The 24006-nt window shown below is 41.3% G+C and overlaps 1 protein-coding gene and 1 non-coding gene across 2 annotated transcripts; both read left to right on the forward strand.

The window, feature by feature from the left end:
* The first annotated feature begins 5858 nt into the window (after positions 1–5858).
* Positions 5859–18883, forward strand: Lztfl1 (leucine zipper transcription factor like 1). Its single transcript, XM_051201370.1, has 9 exons — positions 5859–5983; positions 7673–7867; positions 8590–8650; positions 10292–10363; positions 11693–11758; positions 11847–11924; positions 16398–16574; positions 17737–17840; positions 18472–18883. Exons 1-9 carry the CDS (start codon positions 5907–5909, stop codon positions 18488–18490), a joined length of 849 nt encoding a protein of 282 aa, XP_051057327.1. The 5' UTR covers positions 5859–5906; the 3' UTR covers positions 18491–18883.
* On the forward strand, positions 6430–6594 carry LOC127213615 (U1 spliceosomal RNA). The gene has a single exon (XR_007833663.1). It is a non-coding gene; the product is annotated as a U1 spliceosomal RNA (small nuclear RNA).
* Positions 18884–24006: the final 5123 nt, after the last annotated feature.

A 24006-nucleotide genomic window follows, 5' to 3' on the forward strand; every position in this document is an offset into this window, starting at 1 on the left:
GCAAAAACTAACTGGAAGACACCTCCATCTTAACCTTTCCTTCTTTAAAGTCTTGGGAGTCCATCTGGAGAAGTTAGATAGATCTTTAGGGAGAATTTCATGCAAGAAGTCCAGTTAGCTATACTAGAATGAGATTTAAAACTCTTGCAGTGATCACGTGGTTCTATTCCAGCTCCCCCCCCCCCCATGTGGCTATTCTGAACACATTTTCTCATCTGAAAATAGTTTCCTTCTAACTTTTACCCATTCAACTTATTTCTGGTTATATGTCCTGACCACTTAACTAATGAGAGTGTTTTCTTTGTTGTACCTGTTCCTAACAATAGCATGTCTTTATAAATTTGTTTTATTGTAAAGGGCTCATCCATTAGGACTTTGTTCTGACAACAAAAGTTTCAAGTTCACTTGAGAATTTTTTAGCCTGGCAGTGGTGGCACACACCTTTAATCCCAGCACTTGGGAGGCAGAAAGATCTCTGTGAGTTCAAGGCCAGCCTGATCTCAGGAAAGCCAGAGCTATTAAACAGAGAAACTCTATCTAAAAACAAACAAACAAACAAAAAACAAACAAAAAACAAACAAAAAAAACCCCCAAAGCAATAAAGAACAAAAAAAATCCCCCAAAATTAAATTATGTGTGTGTGTATGTGCATGCTCGTGTGTGTGCGCGCACGCGTGCATGCTCGTGTATGTGTGTATGTGTGTGTGTGTAAGAGAAGCACAGATATGACTTAGTGTTCATGTGGAGGTCAGAGGCCAATAGTCCTGAGCTGGCTCTCTTCTTCTACCATGTGGATTCATAAAATTGAATCAGGTGAGCCATCCCACCAGCACACAATTTGATTTTCAGTTACTTAAGCTTAGCTTCCGTGACAACTACTAATTTTCTACTGAACTTAGTATCATTTAGATAGAATAAAATGGCAAGAAAGACAAAATTTCTTGAAACCAGAATCTTAACACCCACTGTATTGCAAGACTTGGCACGAGTCTTTTTTGATTTTTGCCTTGAAAACATACATTGGTTTCAGGGTCAAGCTTAATAGCACCCAACTAGCTTGCCAGTCTGTAGATCCTCACTCCAGGGACCAGGTCTCTAAAATCCCTCTGCATCAAAAACACCCAATTTTGATTCACTTTAAACTGTACTTAGTACTGAGCGCAGTGATAGGCAACCCCAATATGCGCCAGCAAAATCAATGCTGAATGTTCATTCCCTCCTATTTTAACTGTCAGTCTCAGAAGGCTGGCAGCTCCGCACGCTCTTGGCTTGCCCTCGAGCTTCCTTCCTAAGACGCGGCGCTGGTTTACAGCTGGTTGTGTGTTCACCGAATGGAGGTACCCAGTATGTGTGATAATCTCTTCCTACACCTGCCTTTCATAGGACAGTGGGTCTGTTGTTGTTGTTGTTGTTTTTAAAGACAGGGTCTCAGGAAGCAGCCCTGGATGGCCTTGAACTCACAGATCAGAGATGCTTCTGCCTCTGCATCTCTGGATTGAGGCCACCAAGCCGGCCAAGGACAGCGTCTTAACATAAGACGTCCTCATCGTTTTTGGCACAGCGGTTAAGCTTTCAGATTCTAGACTCCATACGTTCGGGGGGGGGGAGGATTGGGGGTTAGAGAGAGATCAGGACGTTATTCCACTCCGTCCTGGCGAATCTAGAGCCCGTCTGTCTAACAAAGCGCTGCCCGTACACTGTGTCCGTCACCAGCCGCTTCTGCTAGACTTGGTAACGCGGAGGGAAGGGTGCGCATCTGCCAGCCCGGCGCAGCGCAGTCACCGTGCCCTGGTCGCCGAACCTCAAACGCGCCGGAACTCCACGCGGCCCGCCCCTCCGTGACCATCGGCAACGGCGGGCGCCGCCCCCCAAGAGAGCGTGGCAGGAAGAGGTGGGACTTCCGGACGCGCCAGCCAATGGACGTGCGGAAGTCAGCCCGGCGCGCGGCACGTGACTCGGGGGGCCAATGGCAGCGTGCCGCCGGGGGCCCACGTGCCTCCGTTCCCATTAGCAACCCGCGGCTTCTAAACAACCCGAGCGCCGCCGGCCTCCTCGTTTCCTGTGTGGTGCGGCCGCCGCCATGGTGAGTGTCTGCGTCCGGAGCGGCCGGGCTGGGCTGGCAGGAGTGGACGAGGCGCGGGGCCGAGCTGGCCGGGCCGCGGTGGGGAAGGGGGCTGGGATCGCCTCGGCCAAGCCGCGGAGGCGGAGGCGCAGGCGCCATCCTGGCCGAAGCCGCGCCCCGGCCCCGTCAACCCCGCCCCTAGCTGGGGTGCGGGAGCCGGCACACGCCTGCCCTTGCGAACGTGCTTTGTGTGTTGGACTTTCTCGAGTCTGACTTTCTGAAGCATCTCTCTCTTTTTTTTTTTTTTTTTTTTTTACAGCCGATTAAATGTGGGTGTGGGCGGTGGACGTGCACCTTTAAGGCTAGAGCTCGGGCTTAGCTCGAAGCAGGTTAAGACCCGAAAGAGTACACACAATTCCTTGGGTTGTATGTGGGTAAAAAGAAAAATAAATAAATAAACAAACAAACCACGAAAATGAAGCCGAAGGGAGAATTGGAAGTTGTTGAGAATGCTGCGCAAATGGGCTCAGGTTACTCACACCCCAGCAATCGGAATTCCCAGTAAGCCCTCGCTTCGTATACATCGAAACAAAACAGACCGCTCCTTAACCAGTTCTGGAGCTTAGGACTAGTCCTGCTTCTCTTGACTTCAAAAACGAGAAACTGATGCTAGTGAGATTATCCATCCGTCATCCATCCATGTATCCATCCATCCCTCCATCCATCCACCCATCTTGAAGGAGACCCCAGGACAGCTCAGGTTCCCTCACGGACCCGGGTTAGGCACAAACCACACCCAAACACCTGTTTTCACAGAGAGATCCTCCATTAATCAGGGAAGGAAAGTTAAAGTGGCTGCTTTCTGACTCAGGCAGAAAAACAGCAGCAAATGGCGTTGCAGGTGTCACTTTTAAGAAGAGAAGAAGCCTGGAGGTCTGTTAGAGTGGGCTAGGATGCAATGCTATAATTTAATTGGGCATGTTAATTAGATGAAGGGGCTTCTGATTGGTGGACTTTCTTTTTTATTTTTATTTCTTGACATTTTAAAGAATGTTCTGCCTGCATGTGTTTGTGCACACCAGAAGGGGGCACCAGATCTCATTATAGATGGTTGTGAGCCGCCATGTGGTTGCTGGGAATTGAACTGAGGACCTCTGGAAGAACCGTCAGTGCTCTTAACCTCTGCGCCATCTCTCCAGCCCCTGATTGCTAGACTTTAATATTTTGATATTGAGATCTTGGTAGTCAGCCTCATGAGGGGGAAGTGGTCAAATAAGGGAATAGACTTTGGGGGCTAGCTTTAGGGATGCAGTCTAATGGTTTTTTTTTTTTTTAGCAAGGCAGAGGGAGTGGAGGTGAAGGACAAGGCCTACCAGAGCCATACTTGAGCTGACCAGAGTCCCTGCAGTTCTAGGTTGTGTTCTTAGTCTTTTCTGTCAGTTTGACAACTAATACTTGGGATTCATCAGTAAATTGAAAGTTTACAAGGGTTGGTAAAATGACTCATCAAATAATGCGCATAAGATTAAAAAGTTTTTAGTAATAGGGACACTCTCCTGTTTGTTTGTCTGTTTTGATATTTGTATCACCAGATGGTGGTGGCATACTGCTTTACTCCCAATTTTCTGGAGGCAGAGGCAGGTGGATTGCTAAGAGTTTGAAGCCAGCCTGGTCTACAGATAGAATTCCAGGACATCCATGGTGGTTACATAGAGAAATCAGGTCTCAAAAAAGTGGGGAGGGTTACATGGGAGAGTCAGAGGCAGGTAGATCGCTGAGTTCGAGGTCAGCTTGGTCTACAGAGCAAGTTTCAGGACAGACAGGGCTACACAGAGAAACCCTGTCTCAAAAGTTATATCCTTTAAAGATTTTATACGTGCATATGATGTATTTAAAATCATATTTACTGCTCCCCCAGCTCCTCTCAGATTCATCTAGCACTTCCTGTTCCTTTCTTAAACCTACCTAGTATGTGCTGCCCTTATACTCATGGACATGGGACCAGCCACTGCAGCACGATCAACCTACCGTGGCCCACACTCTTAAAGGAAGCTGACTCTCCACCCTCCATAAGTCATCAGCTGTTTCGTGAATCCCTTCAGCTTCCATGCTAGGCCCTTGATTGGCCTGGCTTTGTGCAGGCAACCACAGCTGTGAGGATACTATTTTGATCTGATCCTACTGGTCTGTCTCTTAGTCTTTTTGTTCCCTCTTCAGAGATAGTCTGTGTGCCTTGGAGGAGGGGTGTGATGGAGATATCCCAGTGTGGTAACTGTAAGACTACTTATTCTCTGCGCTCTGACCAGTGTGTTGAGTGTTCGCATCAACTGCCATCCACTGCACAAAGAAACTTCTATGATCAGATCTGAGAGCTGCATTTACCTGTGCAGCTTCCTGACTCGGTCATTTTAAAACAGTGTCTGGTTTATAACAAAGGCTAGTGGGTATTTTCAAACCAAATCCAAATATAACTTTTTGGGTTGTTTTCTTTTGTTTGTTGTTGTTTTTCAAGACAGGGTTTCTCTGTGTAGCTTTGTAAACCAGGCTGGCCTGGAAGTCACAGAGATCCGCCTACCACTGCCTTCCAAGTGTTGGGACTAAAGGCGTGTGCCACCACCACCCGGCTCCAAATATAAATCTTAAGGCTGTATTTGATAAGGTGAAGTTTCTGTGCTAAACATCTGAAAATCAGTGTATTAAAGAGTGCAGATGTTTAATTCCCTCTCAGGTAGCAGTCATCTCTGTTAGGGAATATTGCTTTATGTAAAGATGTTACTGTTGTTCATGTTGTGGGATGTTACTTTATGTGCATTACATTTGTTTAACTGTGCAAAGGTGTGTTACATTTGTTTCCCCTTGCCAAGGCATCTGATTGGTCTAATAAAGAGCCAATAGCTAGGCCGTAGAGGGATAGTAGGGGCTGGCAGGCAGAGAGACTAAGTAGGAGGATGAATCTAGGCTCGAGAAGAGAGAAAAGAATAAGAGAGGAAGAGAGGTAGATGCTTGAGGGTAGTCAGCAATTCAGACATCAGCCAGCTGGGCAGGCATGGAGGAAAGCAAGTCCTGCAGAATGTAAGGTAAAAAGCCAAGAGGTAAAATGTAGATGAAGGGAAACAGACTAAGTTAAGTTATAAGAACTAGTGGGACAACCATAATAGACAATATTATTAAGTTGCCCTTGTTATGATTTGGGAGCTGGCTGGTAATCCAAAAAAGAGCCTACTACATTCCTTCATTAGATTAAGGAGTGGATCAGTGCTGCTCCATGAGGTAAGGATCGGGTCTTTGTCTTTCTGTCCTTGTAGCCCTGGGTCATAAAAGTGACTAGCATGGCTCATCCTAGTCATCCCCTCAGCCAGCTTTCAGAGAAATTGGAGATGAGAAAGGTTGAAGGTATACCCCATATCTTAAGTCTTTGAAAACACCCCATAACTCTTTGGATTACTTCTGTTCCTGAGAAGTAGTCATATGACTATATTTGACTTCAAGGAAGTTCTAGCTGGGTAGGTTGGGTAGGTTGGGTAGGCAGGAGGAAGAGAAGAAGGCAACCAGATATACATCTAGCAGTTACTATAATACAGTATCATCCTGGTTTTTTTTTTTTTTTTTTTTTTGAAACAGGGTCTTTTTGTGTAACCCAGGCTGGTCCCAGACTCAGAGATCCGCTTCTACCTCCCAAGTGCTAAAATTAAAGGTGCGTACCACTATACCTGGCCCAATGAAGTGTCTTGTATGTTTTCATTGTTAGTTGTTTTGTCTGACAAATTCTCTCTTTTACAAATTCTCTCTTTTACAGGCAGAGTTGGGCCTAAATGAGCACCATCAAAATGAGGTTATTAATTACATGCGTTTTGCTCGCTCAAAAAGAGGCTTGAGACTTAAAACAGTAGATTCCTGCTTTCAAGACCTCAAGGAGAGCAGGTATCAAGAGATCTTAAGCCTTACTTCTTAAAAGTGTGGGTCATAGAGCTGAATGAATGTATGTTACTGGAAAATTTGACAGTAGTAAAAGGTTTCTGAAGATACAATCACTGAAAATTAGTTCATAGTTAAATTCAAATTGAACCTGAAGTGTCTGACAGCATTTGCCAGTGACACGCTACAGGCACATTTTGCACTGCCAAGGCCATCATGCCACCCAGTACAGATGCAGGCTGCCTGGATCTCTTTGGCTCAGACTATTGTATGCTTTGAATCACAGTGATTTTAGTGTACATGTAAGTATTCTGCTCTTATGGAAACATAATGTCTTAATTTTGATCAAGACAGTATTTTCTTACCATACTTCCTCAGCATGTAAGAATCAAATCAGTGTCTCTGGAGTCTATTGGGTTAGATTTTAAACAATTTTAAAAATTGTTATTTGAACACTTACCTGGCAAGGGAGATACCATGATCACAAAGGTGGTTTTCCCAGGTTGAGGCTTAATCCATTGCATTCCAGATTTGCTGACCCCTAAGATTTCCCCAAATGCAGGAAATTGGACTTTATAATTTGTGGTAGTGGAGGATTGCATTTGAGCTCTCCCCTAGTGGGGAAAAATTCTTATTTGGGTTGTTGAGTTTCATTTAAAAAAATAATAAAAGTGAATTTTGGTTTGAGGTTAAGATAGAATTTCCAAACATTTTTTTCTTTTTTCTTTTTTTCTTTTTTCTTTTTTTTTTTTTTCCCCAAGATAGGGTTTCTCTGTTAACTTTGTAGACCAGGCTGGCCTAAAACTCACAGAGTTCTGCCTGTCTATGCCTCCTGAGTGCTGGGACTAAAGGCGTGTCACCACCATCCACCTGCAAACATTTCTTAAATGACCATAAATATATTTTCTTGCCATTTTGTACTATGCATGTATGCAGAGCAGTGTCTCAACATTGATAATTATAAAACCAAATTATTGATCGATCAACTCTGAAAAATGTTGAAGGTGTGTTTTGTCCTGTATTATCAAATATTCTGAAGGGGCAAAGCTGGGAGAGACTGTGGTAATGTCATTTGTCATTGAGAGTGGGAGGTGTGCACAGGTGTGTCACCCGCCATGGGACCACAGGCAAGTCTCTTCCACCCTCCAGGCCTATGTACAGTTAGGGGATTGAAGATGATGGCCCATCCCCTGAAGTTCCGTTCCAACCCAAGCATCTCCAAGAGAGTAGTTTTTAATGCTGCTATTGATAGAGACATTAGTTTTTGTGGTATCATAGTGGTACTTTAAGATGTTAGATTTTACTTTATTTTGTGACTCTAAACTGCTAAGAAAATTTAATATACAACTGCAGTTTATGTCTCATAGACATTTGCTAACCTGTGTGGTCTAGGTGACTTTAAGTTTCTAAATGTGACAAAACTAATTTAGGGGAGTATAAAGTAAAAAAATAATAATATTGAAAAGTTAAAAGACTGGATGAAGGTTTAGGGGGTGTTTCTCAGCATGTAGTTATGTTTTTAAATGAACACATTTGAAAAATTATCCACAATCTAACCATTTTAATACATATCTTCCAGAGTTTTTCCTGTAATCTTTGATTGTTTAAATGTCATGATGTGGGTTTCTTGACTTTGGTTGTATTTTGTAAGTTGCTCCTGTGATGAGCTAGTCACTGGAGTCATACTATTTACAGGTTGGTAGAGGAGACTTACACGATGGATGAGGTCACAGAAGTCCTGAATGGGCTGCAGGCTGTGGTTCACAGTGAGGTGGAGTCTGAGCTGATCAACACAGCCTACACCAACGTGCTCCTCCTGAGGCAGCTGTTCTCACAAGCTGAGAAGTGGTACCTAAAGCTACAGACAGACATCTCTGAACTTGAAAACAGGTAAAATTTGTACCTGTAGTTGAGATTTAGAGACCCAAAACATGATCTTCAAAGTTAGCAAATAACTTTGCTAGTGCTTTCCTTGGGCTGGGGTGTGAGACAATGTGGGTAGGGTGGCAGAAATGCACAGTCACTAGTGATCCCTGGAGTAGCACTCAGTTGTCTTAAAGATACTCTGTTTCCACCATTCTTAGGTACTAAAAAAGTATTTGAGCTACATGAAACTGCTTTTCAGTCTATTTAAAGTAAGGATTCCTCACAGCATCTTTGGTAGCGTAATTAGTATTTGATACACATATCTGCTAAGACATAAAGGTTGAAAATGTATTATTCCCATTTATTCAGACTGTAGCATTGCAAATTTGTTTCAAGATAACTGCATTAGAAATCATACACTTAATCTTAGGAAATGTAAACTATAAAAGGCTTAAAAGTTTTACAATACTGAAACGCTCATAAATTCAAAACCTCTGGTAAGATCAATGAAGTTGAAGCTAGTCCTGAGAAATAGCATGCAAATTGGGCACCATGGTTCAGGCCTTTAATTCCCAAACTTGAAAGGCAAAGGCTGGCGTGCTCAGAGTTCAAGACTGCTAAGGCCTTTCTTCTGCCCTTCTTACAAGCATCTGATAGGTTGGTCTTGTGATTTCCTTTTTATCCCTTAGTGTGGTAAATGTTCATTGTCGATGTATACTCTCTTAAATTTTGCTTTTATCCTCCAGAGAATTATTAGAGCAAGTTGCTGAATTTGAAAAGGCAGAATTTACATCTTCAAATAAAAAGGTAATGTTTAGTTAATTTTTCAATCCACATTTAATTTTGCATGTGTGGTTATGCTACATGTTTGTATATATGTGGGTGTCCATGTGTACAGCTACATGTGCACATGTCTGTGCTTGCATGTGGAGGCCAGACGTTGATGCAGTGTCTTCTTTGATACCTTTCTACTTTATTTACTAAGGCAGAGACTTTTACTAAACTTAAAGTTTACCAATTTATCAGCTAGGCAGCTTTCCCTAGGACACCCTTGTCTCTGCCCACTGAGCCCAGAGATTCCAGGCAGTGAGAATCCAAACTTAAGTCGGTTGAGGCATTTCTTTAGCTTTCCAAATTTCTTAAAGCTGGTCTCTAAAATCCTCAAGCTATAACTAGTGGAGCGCGAGACCTTTAAAGGAAAAGCGTTCAATTCAGTTGCTACTCATATTTGCAAACAAAGAAAAACTGTCTCTCTATGTCTGTCTCTGTCTCTGTCTCTGCCTCTCTCTCTCTCTCTCTCTCTCACACACACACACACACACACACACACACACACACAGTCCCTGCAAGTCCAGTCTGCCCAGGCCTTATACGCTTCACTCAGTTGATGTACAGCGTGTGCTGTGCAGAGATCAGACCTGTAGTTAGTTACATCCTGACTCTGCTTCTTCACTGTGTGCCATAGGAAGGTTTCCCAAGACAGCAGATGGAGACAGCCTGCTTGTCTTCCAAACTATTATGTGCTATGGTGTCACTTTCATAATAAATAGTTCCCCGTGTCAAATAAACACTACTGAGATGAATCCATGTATAGACACACAGAAAAGAGTTTTGTTTTTTTTTTTGTTTTTTTTTTTTTTTTTTGGTTTTTTTCAAGATAGGGTTTCTCTGTGCCTTTAGAGCTTGTGTTGGAACTAGCTCTTATAGGCCAGGCTGGCCTCGAACTCATAGAAATCTACCTGGCTCTGCCTCTGCCTTCCGAGTACTGGGATTAAAGGCATGCACCACCACTGCCTAGATAGAAGACATTTTTAATAACCCTTTGGAATATATTTCTGACTAAGAAATTTTTGGGTAAGAGGCTACTAAAATTCTCAAATATTTGTGCTAACCCTCAGCCATTACAACCTCATGGTGTGAGGTTCTTGTAGAAATTATTTTCAGCTACCACAGATGAAAATTCCAGTCCTAGAGGCTAGAGATTTTATCCAGTCTGGTTATGAGCTCCTTGCCTTCCTTCTTTCCATCTTTATTAAAAAAATGTACAGGGAGGTTGGGTTTCTTTGGGGGGGGTGTTTGTTTGTGTTTTGGTGTTTTTTTTGTTTCTGGTTTTTAAAACACGGTTTCTCTGTGTAACGGCCCTGGCTGGCTTGGAACTTCATTTGTAGACCAGGCTGGCCTTGAACTCACAGAGATCCTCCTGCTTCTGCATCTTGAGTGCTGGGATTAAAGACATGTGTCACGACACCCGACTGAGTTTCGTTTTTATCTCTGTCATATATGTGGCTTCTTATGGCATGTCACAGGCACTAGACGGAACAGAGTGAACCCAACAAGAATCATATCTGTGGAGCTGAAGTCCTGGTGGACTGTTTGGAAAGTACGAATGTTTGATGATTCTTGCTTTACTCTATGTAATTTTAGATTGGTTTCTTCATTTTGTTACAGCCCATCATGGATATCACAAAGCCTAAACTTGTTCCAATCAATGAAGGTGGAACGACAGAACTGCTAAACAAGGTAAGAGTCTCATCACTTTGAGAAGGGGAGACCTTGGTTCTGCCCCCTTGCACCCCAGTTGCTGCTAGGGTAAGAGAAATAGTCTGGCAGTTTTACTGAATGGGACCCAGTGACCAGAAGAGGGCATGCTTACTTTGTAGAGTCTGGAGTGACTGATAGATCTTTTCACAGTAAAGTGTAGGGCATGGCATTGTGGACTATGTTTTTCTGGTGTGCATTTGAAATTTGTGATCCGCAAAAATGTTTGTTTTAGTGCTTATAGAAGTCATCAGCGTAAAAATAAATGTTTCTCAACTCCCATAGTCTTGGCATTACACATGTCAGATTTTGTTATACTTAAAAGGTAATACAGTAAGCACCTCATAGACTCTCAAAACTTACCATTTCATTGGGAAGTAGAAGCTAACATTTCCAGAAGCAGAAATGAGAGAACAAAGGGTTCTGTGGGTGGGAGGAGATAAGAACGGGCGATTGAATGAGGTAGCCTCCTAGCCGGCTCTTAAAGGTGAAGGCAGGCTAAGTTGAAGGGGGCTTGTTGGGCAAGAGAGCAGAATGGCTCCTGGCCAGAGGCAGACAGAAGGCTGCCATGACTTAGAACAACACAATGTAGGGCCCTCTGAGCGGTCCAGCATATGTATCGGAGTAAAATACAAAATCAGACTGGCCAGGTGGGTGCACCTCATTTCAAAACTGCGTAAGAACAAAGGTGTTTGGTCTCCCCTCAGAGCCGCCGTGCAGAGGCTGGAGTGCTGGGTACTAAAATGATGAAGGTAGTGTGCTTTCAGGGTTAAGTGGCAACAGGGTAGCCAAGAACAGGCCCACGCTACAGAAACAGAAAGCTGTGGGGGGGGGGGGGGAAGGATGGCTGAAAACCGAGAAAAGGTATTTCTGAGAGAGGAACAACTGTGAACCTTAGAGCTGAACTTGACTCACAGCTGTGGGGTTGGCACAATCAAAGCATTTTATTCCTAACCAGGGCATTTGGATTTTTGATTTTTTTTTTTAAAAATAATTTTGATTATTTTTTAAATGAAACAAGCAGTTGTCATTTCAAGTCTAAACGTATTTTGGTTAAAATAATTAAATTTAGGGGCTGGAGAAAGGGCCCAGTAGTTAAAAGCACTTGCTCCTCTTGCGGAGAACCCAGGCTCAATTCAACACCCACATAGTAACTCAGAGCCATCTGTAACTCGGTATCGGATGCCCTCATCTGGTCTACACTGGCCTGCACATTATATGTATACATACATGTATGCAAAACACTCATGGACATGAAATAGAAATGAATCTTTAAAATAATAATAATAATATTTGAATTCATTCACAAAGGAAATTTTAAGACTTCAACAAGAGAATGAGAAATTAAAGTCAAGGCTGAAGACCATTGAAATACAGGTAACTTGAGAAATCCTTCAATACGGTTATGGAAGAATTAACCTGGAGAGTGAAAAGTTGAGTGTATCCTGTTTACGTTTGACTACAGGCTACAAATGCTTTGGATGAGAAGTCAAAATTGGAAAGAACACTTCAGGATTTACAACTTGATCAAGGAAATCGACAGGTAAAACAATTTTATCTATCTTTTCCACGCCTTCTAAAAAACTAAAGTTAGAACCCTCCGTCATAATCATTTTTCCTTGTAAGCTGTGTCTCCCCTGCCATTGTCTCTGCTGAATTCTGTTGCTGTCTCACATTAAGATGACCTGGGTCAGAAACTGATTGACAGCTCACAGGCCAGCATACATTAGAGATTTTAATGACAAGCAAGATAGATGGTCTTAAATTTATTATTGTTAATTTTTTTCTCTTTTCCCTCCAATATCCAATTAGAATTGAGTAGGGGTGGGGGAGTGGAGGACAATTTACATTTGGGTTTTATTATTCTGAATGTTACTTGAGTTTTCCTGGGATGAGATTGCAGTTAGAGGAAATTATTGGTTATAGGCTTCATTTGTATCCAGCATGCTGTGGGATGCAGCAGCATCCAGAGCGGTGGCTCTGCAAGCCTACAGAGAATCATGCTGGGAGGCCACATGGTTTTGTGATTTTATGTGAGCAAGACCATTGGATTCTCAGTGTCTTTTCTGTGGTTGTCATTGTAAATGGCTGCTAAACAATCTTCAAATCTACCTCTGTATGTTTTTCTGTTTTTCAGTTCTAACATAATATTTTTTTTTTTTTTCATTTTATGGAATGGGTACTGTGTGCAGAGCCTAATGCTAGGCCAGCATTCCCATACTGAGCTGTATCCCTAGACTTCGTTAGATTTTTTTAAACTTTATTCTATGAAGAAAAATGCAAACATGCAAAAATGCAGAGTAGTATAATTAAACTCTTGGGCATATACTCAAAGCAGGCCTCATCCTGCTACAAAAATGCTTGTGTTTCTATGCTCATTGTTGATCTACTCTTAATAGTCAGCAACTGAAGAAAGCCCACATGCCCACCAATCGATGAATGGATAAGGAAAATATGGTGCATGTACATAATGGAATGTTATTCAGCTATAAGAAAAATTATGACATGAACCAGGTAAATGGGTGGAGCCAGGAAAAAATTCCTGAATACAATAATCTAGACCCCAAAAGACAAACATTGTATGTTTTTTCTCCTATGTGGACGTTAGCTTTTAAACTTTGGGTATTGGTGCTATAATAAGAATAATCAGAGGTTAGATACTTAGTGTAGGACTAGAAGGGAAGGAGAATATAGTATTGTGGAGAGTAGGAGGGTGGTACAGGGAGGGATGTGGGAGAGAAAGGTATCCTGTCAGGTCCAAACTGTGTTTCTTTTCACTGGCTCTGGGTTCACAGTCAAGGTCCTGGGGGGATTGGTTGGTTTTCTGCTCAGGATGTTCAGGGATTGGTTGGTTTTATGTTTGAGTTGGTCAAGGCCAAAGTGGGTTTCTTTGGCTGACCTTTTACCCTACATGACCAGCACCATTTGTTGATGAGGCTGTTTTTTTTTTTCTGGTGTGTATTTTTTTTGACTTTGTCAGAATTCAGGTGTCCATCGATGTGTGTGCAAGTCTGGGTGGGTCTTCAATTTGATTCCATTGATGAACATGTTTGCTGCCATTCCATGCTATTTTTATTATTATAGCTCAATAATAAAACTTGAAATCTCAGATGTTGATAACCTCTAGCAGTTGTTTTATTATTCAAGATTGTTTTATAGCTACCATGTTTGTGTTTCAATAAGAAGTTTGAGGATTCTTTTTTTCATTTTCTGTAAAGAAGTATGATGGATTGCATTGAATCTATAGATTGCTTTTGGTAGAATGGCCATTTTCACTGTTAATCCCACCAATCCATGACTATAGGATATCTTTCCATCTTCTGATGTCTGCTTACTCAATATTTGTATTCGGTGTCTTAAAGTTTTTCTTTCACTTGCTGGGTTAGAGTTATCCCAAGATATTTTATGAGACTGTTATGAAAGGTACTGTTTCCCTGATTTCTCTCAGTTGGTTATCATTCGTTTACAGGAAGGCTACTGGATTTTTGTGCTAATTTTGTATTCTGCTAATTTTCAAATTAAAAAAAAAAAGTGTATTAGCTGTAAATTTTTCCTTGTGGGTTTTTTTAGGTTTTTATATATAGGAAATCATATTATCTACATATAAAGATACTTTTGACGTCTTCCTTCCCTATATATACCCCCTTGTTATCTCTCAATTGTCTTATTGTTCTAGCTAAGATTTCAAGTTCTGTATTTGAATAGGTATATTTGAAAGAGTGGACATCTTTGTCTTGTTCCTGCTTTTAATGGAAATACTTTTGAGTTTCTCTCCATTTAGGTTGGTGTTGGCTGTGGGCTTTTATTATGTTGAGATATTTTCCTTGTACCCCTAGTTTTGCTAGGACTTTTTAATCATGGAGGGGTGTTGGATTTTGTCAAAGGCCTTTTTCTTCATCTAATGAGATGATCATGTGTTTTTTGTCTTTCAGTCTGTTTATGTGGTAGATTATATTTCTTGATTTACAAATGTTAAACCATCCCTGTATCTCTGGAATGAAGCCAATGTGATCATGGTGTTTTGTTTTGTTTTGTTTTTAATGTAGGCATTTAGTACTGTGAACTTGCCCATCTAACTGCCTTAATTGTAATCCATAGGTTTGGGTGTGTTATGTTTTCATTTCATTCAATCTTAAAGTTTTTAATTTCCTCCTTGATTTCTGTCTTGACTCATTTTTCATTCAATAGTGAGTTGTGCAGTTCCCATGAGTTTGTATACTTTCTGCAGTTTCTGTTGTTGATATCCAGCTTTAATTAACCATGGTGGTCAGATAGGGTGCAGGGTGTTATTTCAATTTTCTTATATCTGTTGAGACTTGTTTTGTGTCTGAATATGTCATCAATTTTGAAGAAAGTTCCATGAGCTGCTGAGAAGAAAGTATTTTCTTTAGTCCTTCAGTAGATGTCTACTAGGTACATTCGACTTGTGATGTAATTTAACTCCAGAATGTCTTTGTTTATTTTCTGTCCAAATGACCTGTCTATTGGTAAGGTGAGCTAAGTGGGGTATTGAAGTCAACCACCATCACAATGTGAGGGCTGATAAGTATTTTGGCTGTAATTGTGGTTTTGTTTTTGTTTTTTTTTTTATGAGCTTTGTGTGAGCAGCTATGAGGGTGCTGGGACTCCTAGAAGAGCAGTCAGTGTTCTTACCTGCTGAGCCATCTCTCCAGCCTGAGTTTCTTTTTCTACTCTACCTCTATTCTCGCAGATTCGTGATGTCCCATATTTCCTGTATATTTATGTGCATGGATTTTTTTTTTTTTTTGTAAGTGGGGCTTACTTCTGAGGTTTTTAGTTTCTAGTTTGTGTTTCCTTTAGTGATTTTATTTCTACGTTTATGTCTTGAAATATTTTCATTATTTCATTCACTTGTTTGTGTTTCCACCATCTTCATTAAGACATTTATTTATATCCTCTTTAAGGTCCTTGAACATACTCATAATTGCTATTTCCAGGTCCTTGTCTTGTGCTTCAGCTAGATTGCATTTCTCAGGTCCGATAACCACAGGGTTCCTGGCTTCTGGAGGAGGCATATTGTCCTGGCTGTCCATGTTTGTGTTTTTGTGCTGAGATTTAGGCATCTGGAGTCAAGGTGTTTGAAGGGTTTCTTAGTGTAGATATCTGGTGTGTCCTTGTTGGGTGGGTGTTGCATTTTTTGTTTGCTGTTGCTCACTCTGGGTCCTGGGCAGGTGGAGTCCCTGGTAGAGATTTTTTTCTGTAGGTTGAGAGTAACTCAAAGGAATGGGTATGTACTAGGAGGAAAGGCTGAAAAGGACAAAGAGCTAGGGTGCTTAGGGTCTACACCAGAAGTCCCAAGAAATATCGGTGTGGTGGGAGACACATACAAGCAGGCTGCTACAGAACAAAGAATGATTCTGGAGAACTTGGAATATTTTGTTTGTTTTTTTAATTTGGCTTTTCAGAATGATTTGTCAGTGGGCTAGTAGTATATAACTCAGTTGACTAAATGCTTGCTTAGTGAGCACAAAACTTGGTGCCACAGAAACCCTGGTACCACATAAACCCACATAAACCAGGCATGTTGGTGCATGCCTGTAATCCCAGTACTTGGGAGGGTGAGAGCGGGAGGTGGGTGTTTGGGGTCATCTTTGGCTACAAAGCAAGTTTGAGGCCAGCTTCATTTCATTTATAAGAAATAATGTCCCCCACAACCTTCTCCAAATGATTTGACATTCCAACCTTGGTACACACAACTTTGTCAAATTAAGATCTCGCTTCTCTCTTGTTCATTTTTGGCTGAAATTCTAGCAGTTCGGAAATCCTATTTTTGTATTTGGAATGCAGTGACTACTGAGTATCTGTTGTGTGTGTACCGAGGCTGAGGCTGCTGGCATCCCTGCTGGGAGGGACTGGCACCTACCCAAATGGGTAAGAAAAGCTTTGTGCACACACAACATGGCATTACTCTTTGTCTCCTTGGATGTTGGATCACTATTTTAAAACAGCTCTCATTTCTTAAGGGAAATTTTACTCATGTATTTACTTTTCATAGGATTTTATAAAGGCCCATGAATTGGACGACTTGGAAAACACAGTTGCAGCTCTTAGGAATGAATTTCAGAAAACACTCAATGACAAGACAGAAAACCAAAAGTCTTTGGAAGAGAACCTAGCAGCAGCCAAACATGACCTCCTCAGAGTACAGGAGCAGTTGAGCATGGCTGAAAAGGTCAGCAGACACATACGGAAGCTGTCATTTCTGAGCACTTAGGTTCTTCTGTCTTTGTGATAATAAACAAACTGCTTCCTTCTTCCTGCACATGCTGCCTCCGCTCTACACCTTGCATTGCTCTCTGGTTCTTCTGGTTCTTCCCACAGCCTGACACAGAGACCTGGAGACCGGACCGGGATGGCTTTTTTCTTTTTCTTTCTTTCTTTTTTTTTGAAATTTTTTTTCAAAATGTTTTCTATGGAAAATACATAGAGAGTGAATTCTTTAAGGTTTAAACACTTTAAAATGTGGGTGTGGGGCTTGAGAGATGGCTCAGCAGTTAAACGTACATGCCATTTTTTTTTTACTGAGAACCCAAGTTTAGTTCCCAGCACCCACACTGTGGCTCATAGTCCTCTGTGACTCAGTTCCATGGGCACCCGGCATTCCTGTGGTATACATGCATTCTTGCATGTGAAACACTCGTATACACAAAATAAATAAGTACATTTAATTTTTTTCTATCATTTGTATTTTTTAAAAAGGATTATGGATGCTAGGGATGAAATCTAGGACTCGTGCATGCTAGGCAATTGTTTTACCAGCTGTGCTACAGTCCTGGGAACTATAAAAAAAAAAAAATCCTCAAATTAAGGGCTAGAAATAAGGCTTAGTGGTTAAGGCTCTTGGAGAGGATTTGGGTTTGGCATCTAGCACCCACATCAGATGGCTTACAACTGCCTGTAATTCCGGTTCTCTGCATGAACATAGTTTACACAAACTCACGCTGTCATACATACAGACACATTAATAAAAAGAAATGAATATTTTTTAAGACATTCCAATTAAAACCCCTGCTCCTTAAGTTTTTAGAACTTGATTTAGAAAAATATTATACCTATTTTTCATGAAAGTTAGTTTATGTGTCATACAGATTCCCCTTATTAGGGCATAGTGTACTTGTTACTTGATAACACAGTATTACCTTGGAAAATAATACTATTTTTTTTAAGTTTCTAATTTTTTTTTAAATATTTTTAAAGTTTAGGTGGTTTTAATTTTATGCAAATATGTTTTTAAGGAAATAAAAAATTAGCAAACTGCATTTTTTTTTTATATCACATTTGTTACTCTTCCCTTGACATTTCTTAGTAATGGGCTGACATTTTTCACAAAGCAGGAGTTAGAGAAGAAATTTCAACAAACAGCAGCTTACCGAAACATGAAAGAGATTCTCACCAAAAAGAATGACCAAATCAAAGATCTACGGAAAAGACTGGCTAAGTAAGCTGGCTAATCCTCCCTGGTGGTTCCTCTCCCCAATGCCTGCTGGTGCCTTAGTAGGTCCACAGTTTAGTCCACTGGTTGCTTTTACGCTCCTCTGGACATCTTCCCTCGCAGCAGTGCACTCAGTTGCTCTTGGCAGCAGGTCCGTTAGAAGATAATGTCGCAGAAATAGCAGCCATCGAGGGAGCACTAGGTATTCATGCAATGCCCTTTGCTTGTTGGGTCAATTTGTCAACAATGGCTTTGCATAGAAACCCAGCTGAAGCTAGCTAGCATTTTACCTTTGTCAGAGTTCTCAGGGAAGACATCTGTAAAGTGAATTCAAGATCGGATTTGGAATGGGAGGAGGTTGGTTAACCCTTAACTCATAGTCATGTCAGCTGTTCATGATGATCTGAGGATTGTCATAATTATACTGACCTACCATGGATCCAAGTGACAAATGCAGTTCTGGAGTCTGAAGACATCTTAGGTGATCTGATGTAGACTCCAAGTCAGCAGCATAACACTAGTCTTGAGTATTACTGACTTCTGCTGCAATAGGGGTAGAAAGTGAGCAGTAATGATATTCCTTGGCTGGCAAGAGGAACAAAAAGATCATGACTTAATTTCTTAATTGTATCTCCAGATATGAATCAGAAGATTAAAGACTGAAGGTTTTGTCTAGAACCTGCTACACATGAACATGCAAGTTATCTCCATCCACGTCAGGCATGTATTTTGAACATTTTGTCTTATTCTCTCTCTACTTTTTCTAATGTTTAGGCTTTGCTTGTCATGCTAGGATTAGCATTCTTCATTTCTCTGATCAAGAAGAGAAAAAAAAAAAATGTAATACTCTTTTTTGTTGTCCCAAACACCTGTCTGTCAAGTGCTCCGGATTCTTCTCCGTGCAAGTACAGTGAGGTTTCTTCACGGTAGAAAGAGTTTAGAGTGGACCTTTTAATGTTAGATAAGCTGGTACCATCAACACTGTACAGTTCCTTAATGTAAAGATAAATAGTAAAGTTATTAAGATTTACAAATAAACCTCTTATTTTTAATAATAAGATCCTAATTAATTTACTCTATTTGATCATCAAAATGTATAAACTCATGTAAAATGTGTTTGCTGTCTACTGTAGTCAACATTTTTAATCAATTAAGGGAAAGTAGGCTTGCAGTGACCTTGAAGACTCAGTTAACTTTGCGTCTCTCTATCATGAGTGCTGTTTGTCAAAGGAGATGCAGTCATTTTTTTTGCATCCTGACTTGTCACGGGTTTATGTTATGAGTGGGAAAAAGTCATATATATTCTATGCTTTCACAGTTTAGAAAGCAGATGGACTCAGAGTACATGCAGACTTATTTCCAGAATATCCTTTTAGCAGTCTGTATGTGAGTTAGAACTCTTTCAAAATTTGACTCAACAGAAAGTGGGTGACTGGGTTCCAGGTTGGACTTTGGGTCGTGATTTGTATATGTGTAGAGAAATTGTGTTTACAATTTCTCTTGGTGTGCTTTTCCTTGGCCAGTCATAAATAAAGTATTAGGAACAGAACACATACCTGCAATGTGTAGCACAGTGATGAATGAATGAAAACCACGAGGCAGTTAAACCTCAGAAAGAAAGCATTTACTCTTCGCATGTTAACATGGAGGAAGTTTCCCCGTTTCTCAAAGCAAACATGTCACATGTATGTGAACCTCCACAAATAAGGAACTTATTCCCAGAAAAGAGTGCACTGATCTCTGTTATTTTCACTTAAACTTTGTTAAAATTGTGAAGGGACAAATAGCAGTGAGCTAATTTGTCCCTAAAAAGGCAGGGAAGGCAATCTTAGAAGATGAATGACTCTGAAAAGGAAGAAAAAAACTACAGTAACAAGCCAACATTTCCTACACATATTCTTCTCATCCATCTGTTTGTAGTTAGATCACTCATCAGTTTCTTGTAGGGCTTTCATTGAGGACTCTGTTTCCTGTATTTCTTTAGCTCAACGTAATTACTTCTGTAAAAGTCTGTTCCATCATTTGTGGACCATCATGTTCTGTAGAAGTCAGAAACCAGAACTTTTCACTAAATGGAAAATGTTTTTTTTTTTTTTTCTTCCAGAAACCATTTAGTTGTATCCTCCCTGCCCCCTTTCTCAGTTTAATGCCAGAAAGAAAAGATTTGTTAAGAAACCGGTAATACATTACTGGGTAGAAGTTGATTTGTTTACTTATTATTTTTGTTGGTAGTGGCTTTGAAATATTCTGTGTAGTGTGTTTACTTGTTGAATAATAATTCATAAGTGTTTATGAGCCCTTAAAATCTCTTAAGCAGTGAGACAAACAAACAGGCTTCGTGAATCAGTGTGATGCTTCCCTCACTCACGCCATGGGCTGTTTCTGGTTTTGTCAGGGTCCTGCTTTGCCTTTAAACTCAGGCCACTCAGCAGAGTGCAGTTTTAAGTTTATTTCACATGGCTTCCCAGTTTTAAGTTTTATCTCATTTAACTCAACAAAGCCTGTTCACTCTATACGTTTTGGCCCTTTGGGAACCTAGCCCAGCCTCGGTTGAGTGGTTAGTATACTGGTAACTGAAAAGTCTGGGCTGGTAAGCCATCTTAGTGAAGCTCCTGCCCAGCGACAGCATTTAACCTTCTATACATGAGGTGCTGGGATCGGTCGCCACATTATAAAACAAAAGCAAAAACGAATATATGCAGCTTTGATCTAGCTTTAAAATTCAAGCCTTCAGAATTATGACATAGACATTTTGCTATCAAAAATAAAATGTAAAGGGTTTGTTATTATCACCTTCAATTTGACAGCTAAATGTTTATTTGTTCTTACATTTGTATGTGTGTAAAATAAATATTTAATCATTTGTTTATGTCTTGTAAATCTAACTATATGGAATGTTTTACTCTCTGAAGTATGTAATAATATTTGATAAAACCACTACTATTTGTGATTTCCATTTTGATAAACCAAACTAAATGAGATTCCTATAGATCTTTACATTTTAAGTGCTTGCATTTTTAATATATTTGATTGTAAAAATTTGCTATTTTTTTGCCCTCTGCTTACACATAAGTACCTGTGTTCTAAGCTTTGCCATTAGAAATGTAAAACATGATTTATCTCTGCAAGCAAGTGTTTGAGGGTGAAAGCAAGTCTTTCCATCTTAGCAAGCTAAACTGCCATCAAAAATCAAACCAGACAAAGAACCAACAACTGTTCAGTATTTCCTGAAGGGAAATTGTAAAGAAAGGTATTGGAATGGCCCTGGCATCTTTCATACTATCATCCGGTCAACCAGTGAAGGCGTGTCTTGCCATGGAATCACCTATTTTAGAAAGTAAATAATGAAAACAGTCAGAGCTGGAGAGCTGACTCATCAGTTAAAAACACTGATCTTGCAGAGAACCCAGGTTCCATTCCCAGCACTTATTTGATGGCTCACAACCATCTGTAACTCTAGTCCCAAGGGCTCCGACACCTTCTTCTGACTTTCACAAGCACCAGACACTTGTGTGGTGCTAAGACATACACGTTTATTCACGTCTATGGGTATACATGCCCTTGTGAGCGTGTGTGTGTGTGTCTGTCTGTGTGTGTCTATGTCTGTGTGTGTGTCTGTGTGTCTGTATGTTTCTGTGAGTGTCTATGTGTGTGTGTGTCTCTGTGTGTGTGTGTGTGTGTGTGTCTGTGTCTGTGTGTGTCTGTGTCTGTGTCTGTGTGTGTCTGTGTGTGTCTGTGTTTGTGTGTGTCTGTGTGTCCATACTGTCTTTTTCTGTCACCTGACCATCAGGCCCCCGGGTTCTTCCGTCTTTCCCTGCCAGCACTGGGATTATAGGCCTTGCTACTCTGCCAGTGTAAAGGGTGCTGCAGACTGGGACACAGGTTTTCATGCTTGCATGGCAAGCACTTTATCAGCTGAGCTACCTCTCCATCCCCATCCTTTGTAATTTTTAAATGTGGCAATAAACTCATTATGAAGCCAACTATCAATTTGTTAAATAGAAGTCTATGAGCACCGGAAAACAAATACGATCACTTGGAGCCAGTGCGGATTTTGCTAGCAAGAAATTATGCCTGGTAACATAGGCCTGCTAACCTTTCAACTTGAGATGTTGAAGGTGGAGGAGCACAGTTCAAGGCCCTCAAGGGCAACAGAGTGAGTTCAAGTCCAGTCTGAGCAATTTAGCAAGACTTCCTCCAAATAAAAAGTGGTAGAGCATTTTGCCTACATGTACAAGGCCCTGGGTTCACCCTCCAATCCTGAAAGAAGGAAATAAGGGTAAAGAGATAAAGGGACCGGGAGAGACGACTCAGCAGTTAAAAGTGCTTGCAGCTTTTTCAGAGGACCCAGATTTGCCCAGCACTCACGCTGGGCCGCCCACAGTTGCCTGAAGCTCCAGCTCTATGCCATCCAGCCACCTATTCCGACCTTTGCAGGTACCTCCACAAGCAGACACACATGCATGCATATAAGTAACAATGCAATCTTTGGGGACCGGAGAGATAACTCAGCTATTCAAGGCACATATTTTTGCAGGAGACCAAGGTTCGGGTACCAGCACACATGAGGTGGCTTACAACAAACTATAACTCCAATTCCAGAAGATCTGATGTTTCTCTTCTGGCCTACACAGGCACCCGCTTTTACACAGTACACATGTGTACACATAAAGTAAAGAAATCCTTAAAGGGGGGTTAAGAAATTGAGACATATAGTAAATCTGTGGGCGGTTTGGTTTGGTTTGGTCTGGTTTCGTTTTGGAAACAAGGTCTTTCTGTGAAGCCCCGGTTGTCCTAGAACTCACTCTGTAGCCCAGACTTGCCTTGAACTCAGAACCTCTGCCTGCCTCTGCCTCACAAATGCTGAGATTAAAGGCTTGGGATTTTTTGTTTAAATGTATATTTATTCTCTGTGAATGTGTGTGGGGTGTGCATGCCATGGTGTTTATGTGGAAGTCAGAGGACAACTCGTGGGAGTTGGTTCTCTCCACATGATTCCAAGGATCTAACTCAGGTCATCAGACATGGCAGCTGAATGGGAAAAAAAACAGATAAACAAATGGATAGGAAGGGAGGGAGGGAGGGAGGGAAGGAAGGAAGGAAGGAAGGAAGGGTTTTTGGCACCAGATGAATAAAATGGGTGCAGTAAAGAAACCATAATAGCTGTTCCATGAGTAAAGGGTAAAGTTTATTCCAAATCACCAAGGCAGTCTCTTGGAAAGTGGGGGCTGGGGGGGGGCTGAGGGGATTAATGGATGTGATTTCTAGGGTACCTGGAAGGGGGGGGGACCTGTAAACTGGGGTGGGACACTTGGAAGTGTGTAACAGGTACTTGTGAGTAGGGAGGGAACTAACTTAGAAGCTAGCACAGACCTTGATAGGCTAATAGGCACCTCAAGAATAGTTCATGCAGAGATAAGGAGAATGCTTCCTTTTAGCAGGTGAGGACTATTTGTCTCAAGTGCCTGAGGGGATATTGTCTTTGTCTAAATGCCAGGCTTTGGGGAAAGGGATTTCTTGGAACTAGACAGCAGCAAGCACCCTTATCTGCTCAGCCATCTCCCTGGCCCCTTGTGGCTTTTAAGGTAAGAGAAGTGTTACATCAGGACAGAGCAAAGCACTTGACAAAGTGCCATGATGACCTCACTGAAGAAAGCTTTAGCTGGTTCAGGGTCTGAGTGCAGGTGGCTTATATAGGGATTCCTACAGGAGGCAGGTATTCGGGTAGGTTAAGTTACCAGGAAAGCAGCCAAAACTCTGTCCTACTGGAACTCTTAGACACTTGCAGAAACAATTCTTAACACTTCTACTGAAGTGTGACAAATCCGAGATACTGTGTCCATCCTCCTGTAAATGAGGGTCAGGTTCTCCCTCTAGTCAGGTTGCATGGAGTTAGTCAGGGAGCCACACATTGACACTGAAGATAAGCAAATCTAAGGGGAGATGAAGTGATTCTAAATGGGTTAATTTTTAGTTTTAGTTTAGGTGTTTGGGGATTAGTAGCAAAGGTTTTACAGTGTTGTGTATATATACTAAAATCCACTTATCAGACATTTCACAGGGGTTGGTTTGATGTGTGAATTATGCCTCAACATCCAGGTATAAAAGGGGTGGTATGTTAAAGCAACCAGTAAGCATCTCCCACAGTACACCCCATTCAGCCTCCGTCAAC

The sequence above is a fragment of the Phodopus roborovskii genome, unplaced genomic scaffold (genome assembly GCF_943737965.1).
Source record: "Phodopus roborovskii unplaced genomic scaffold, PHOROB, whole genome shotgun sequence".
Classification (NCBI taxonomy): Eukaryota; Metazoa; Chordata; class Mammalia; order Rodentia; family Cricetidae; genus Phodopus; species Phodopus roborovskii.

Coding starts and splice junctions, on each gene's coding strand:
- Lztfl1 (XM_051201370.1), top strand. CDS start 5,907: ATGCGTTTTGCTCGCTCAAAAAGAGGCTTGAGACTTAAAACAGTAGAT. Junction 8,651..10,291: donor TTACATCTTCAAATAAAAAG/GTAATGTTTAGT, acceptor ATTTTGTTACAG/CCCATCATGGATATCACAAA. Junction 11,925..16,397: donor TTGATCAAGGAAATCGACAG/GTAAAACAATTT, acceptor TACTTTTCATAG/GATTTTATAAAGGCCCATGA.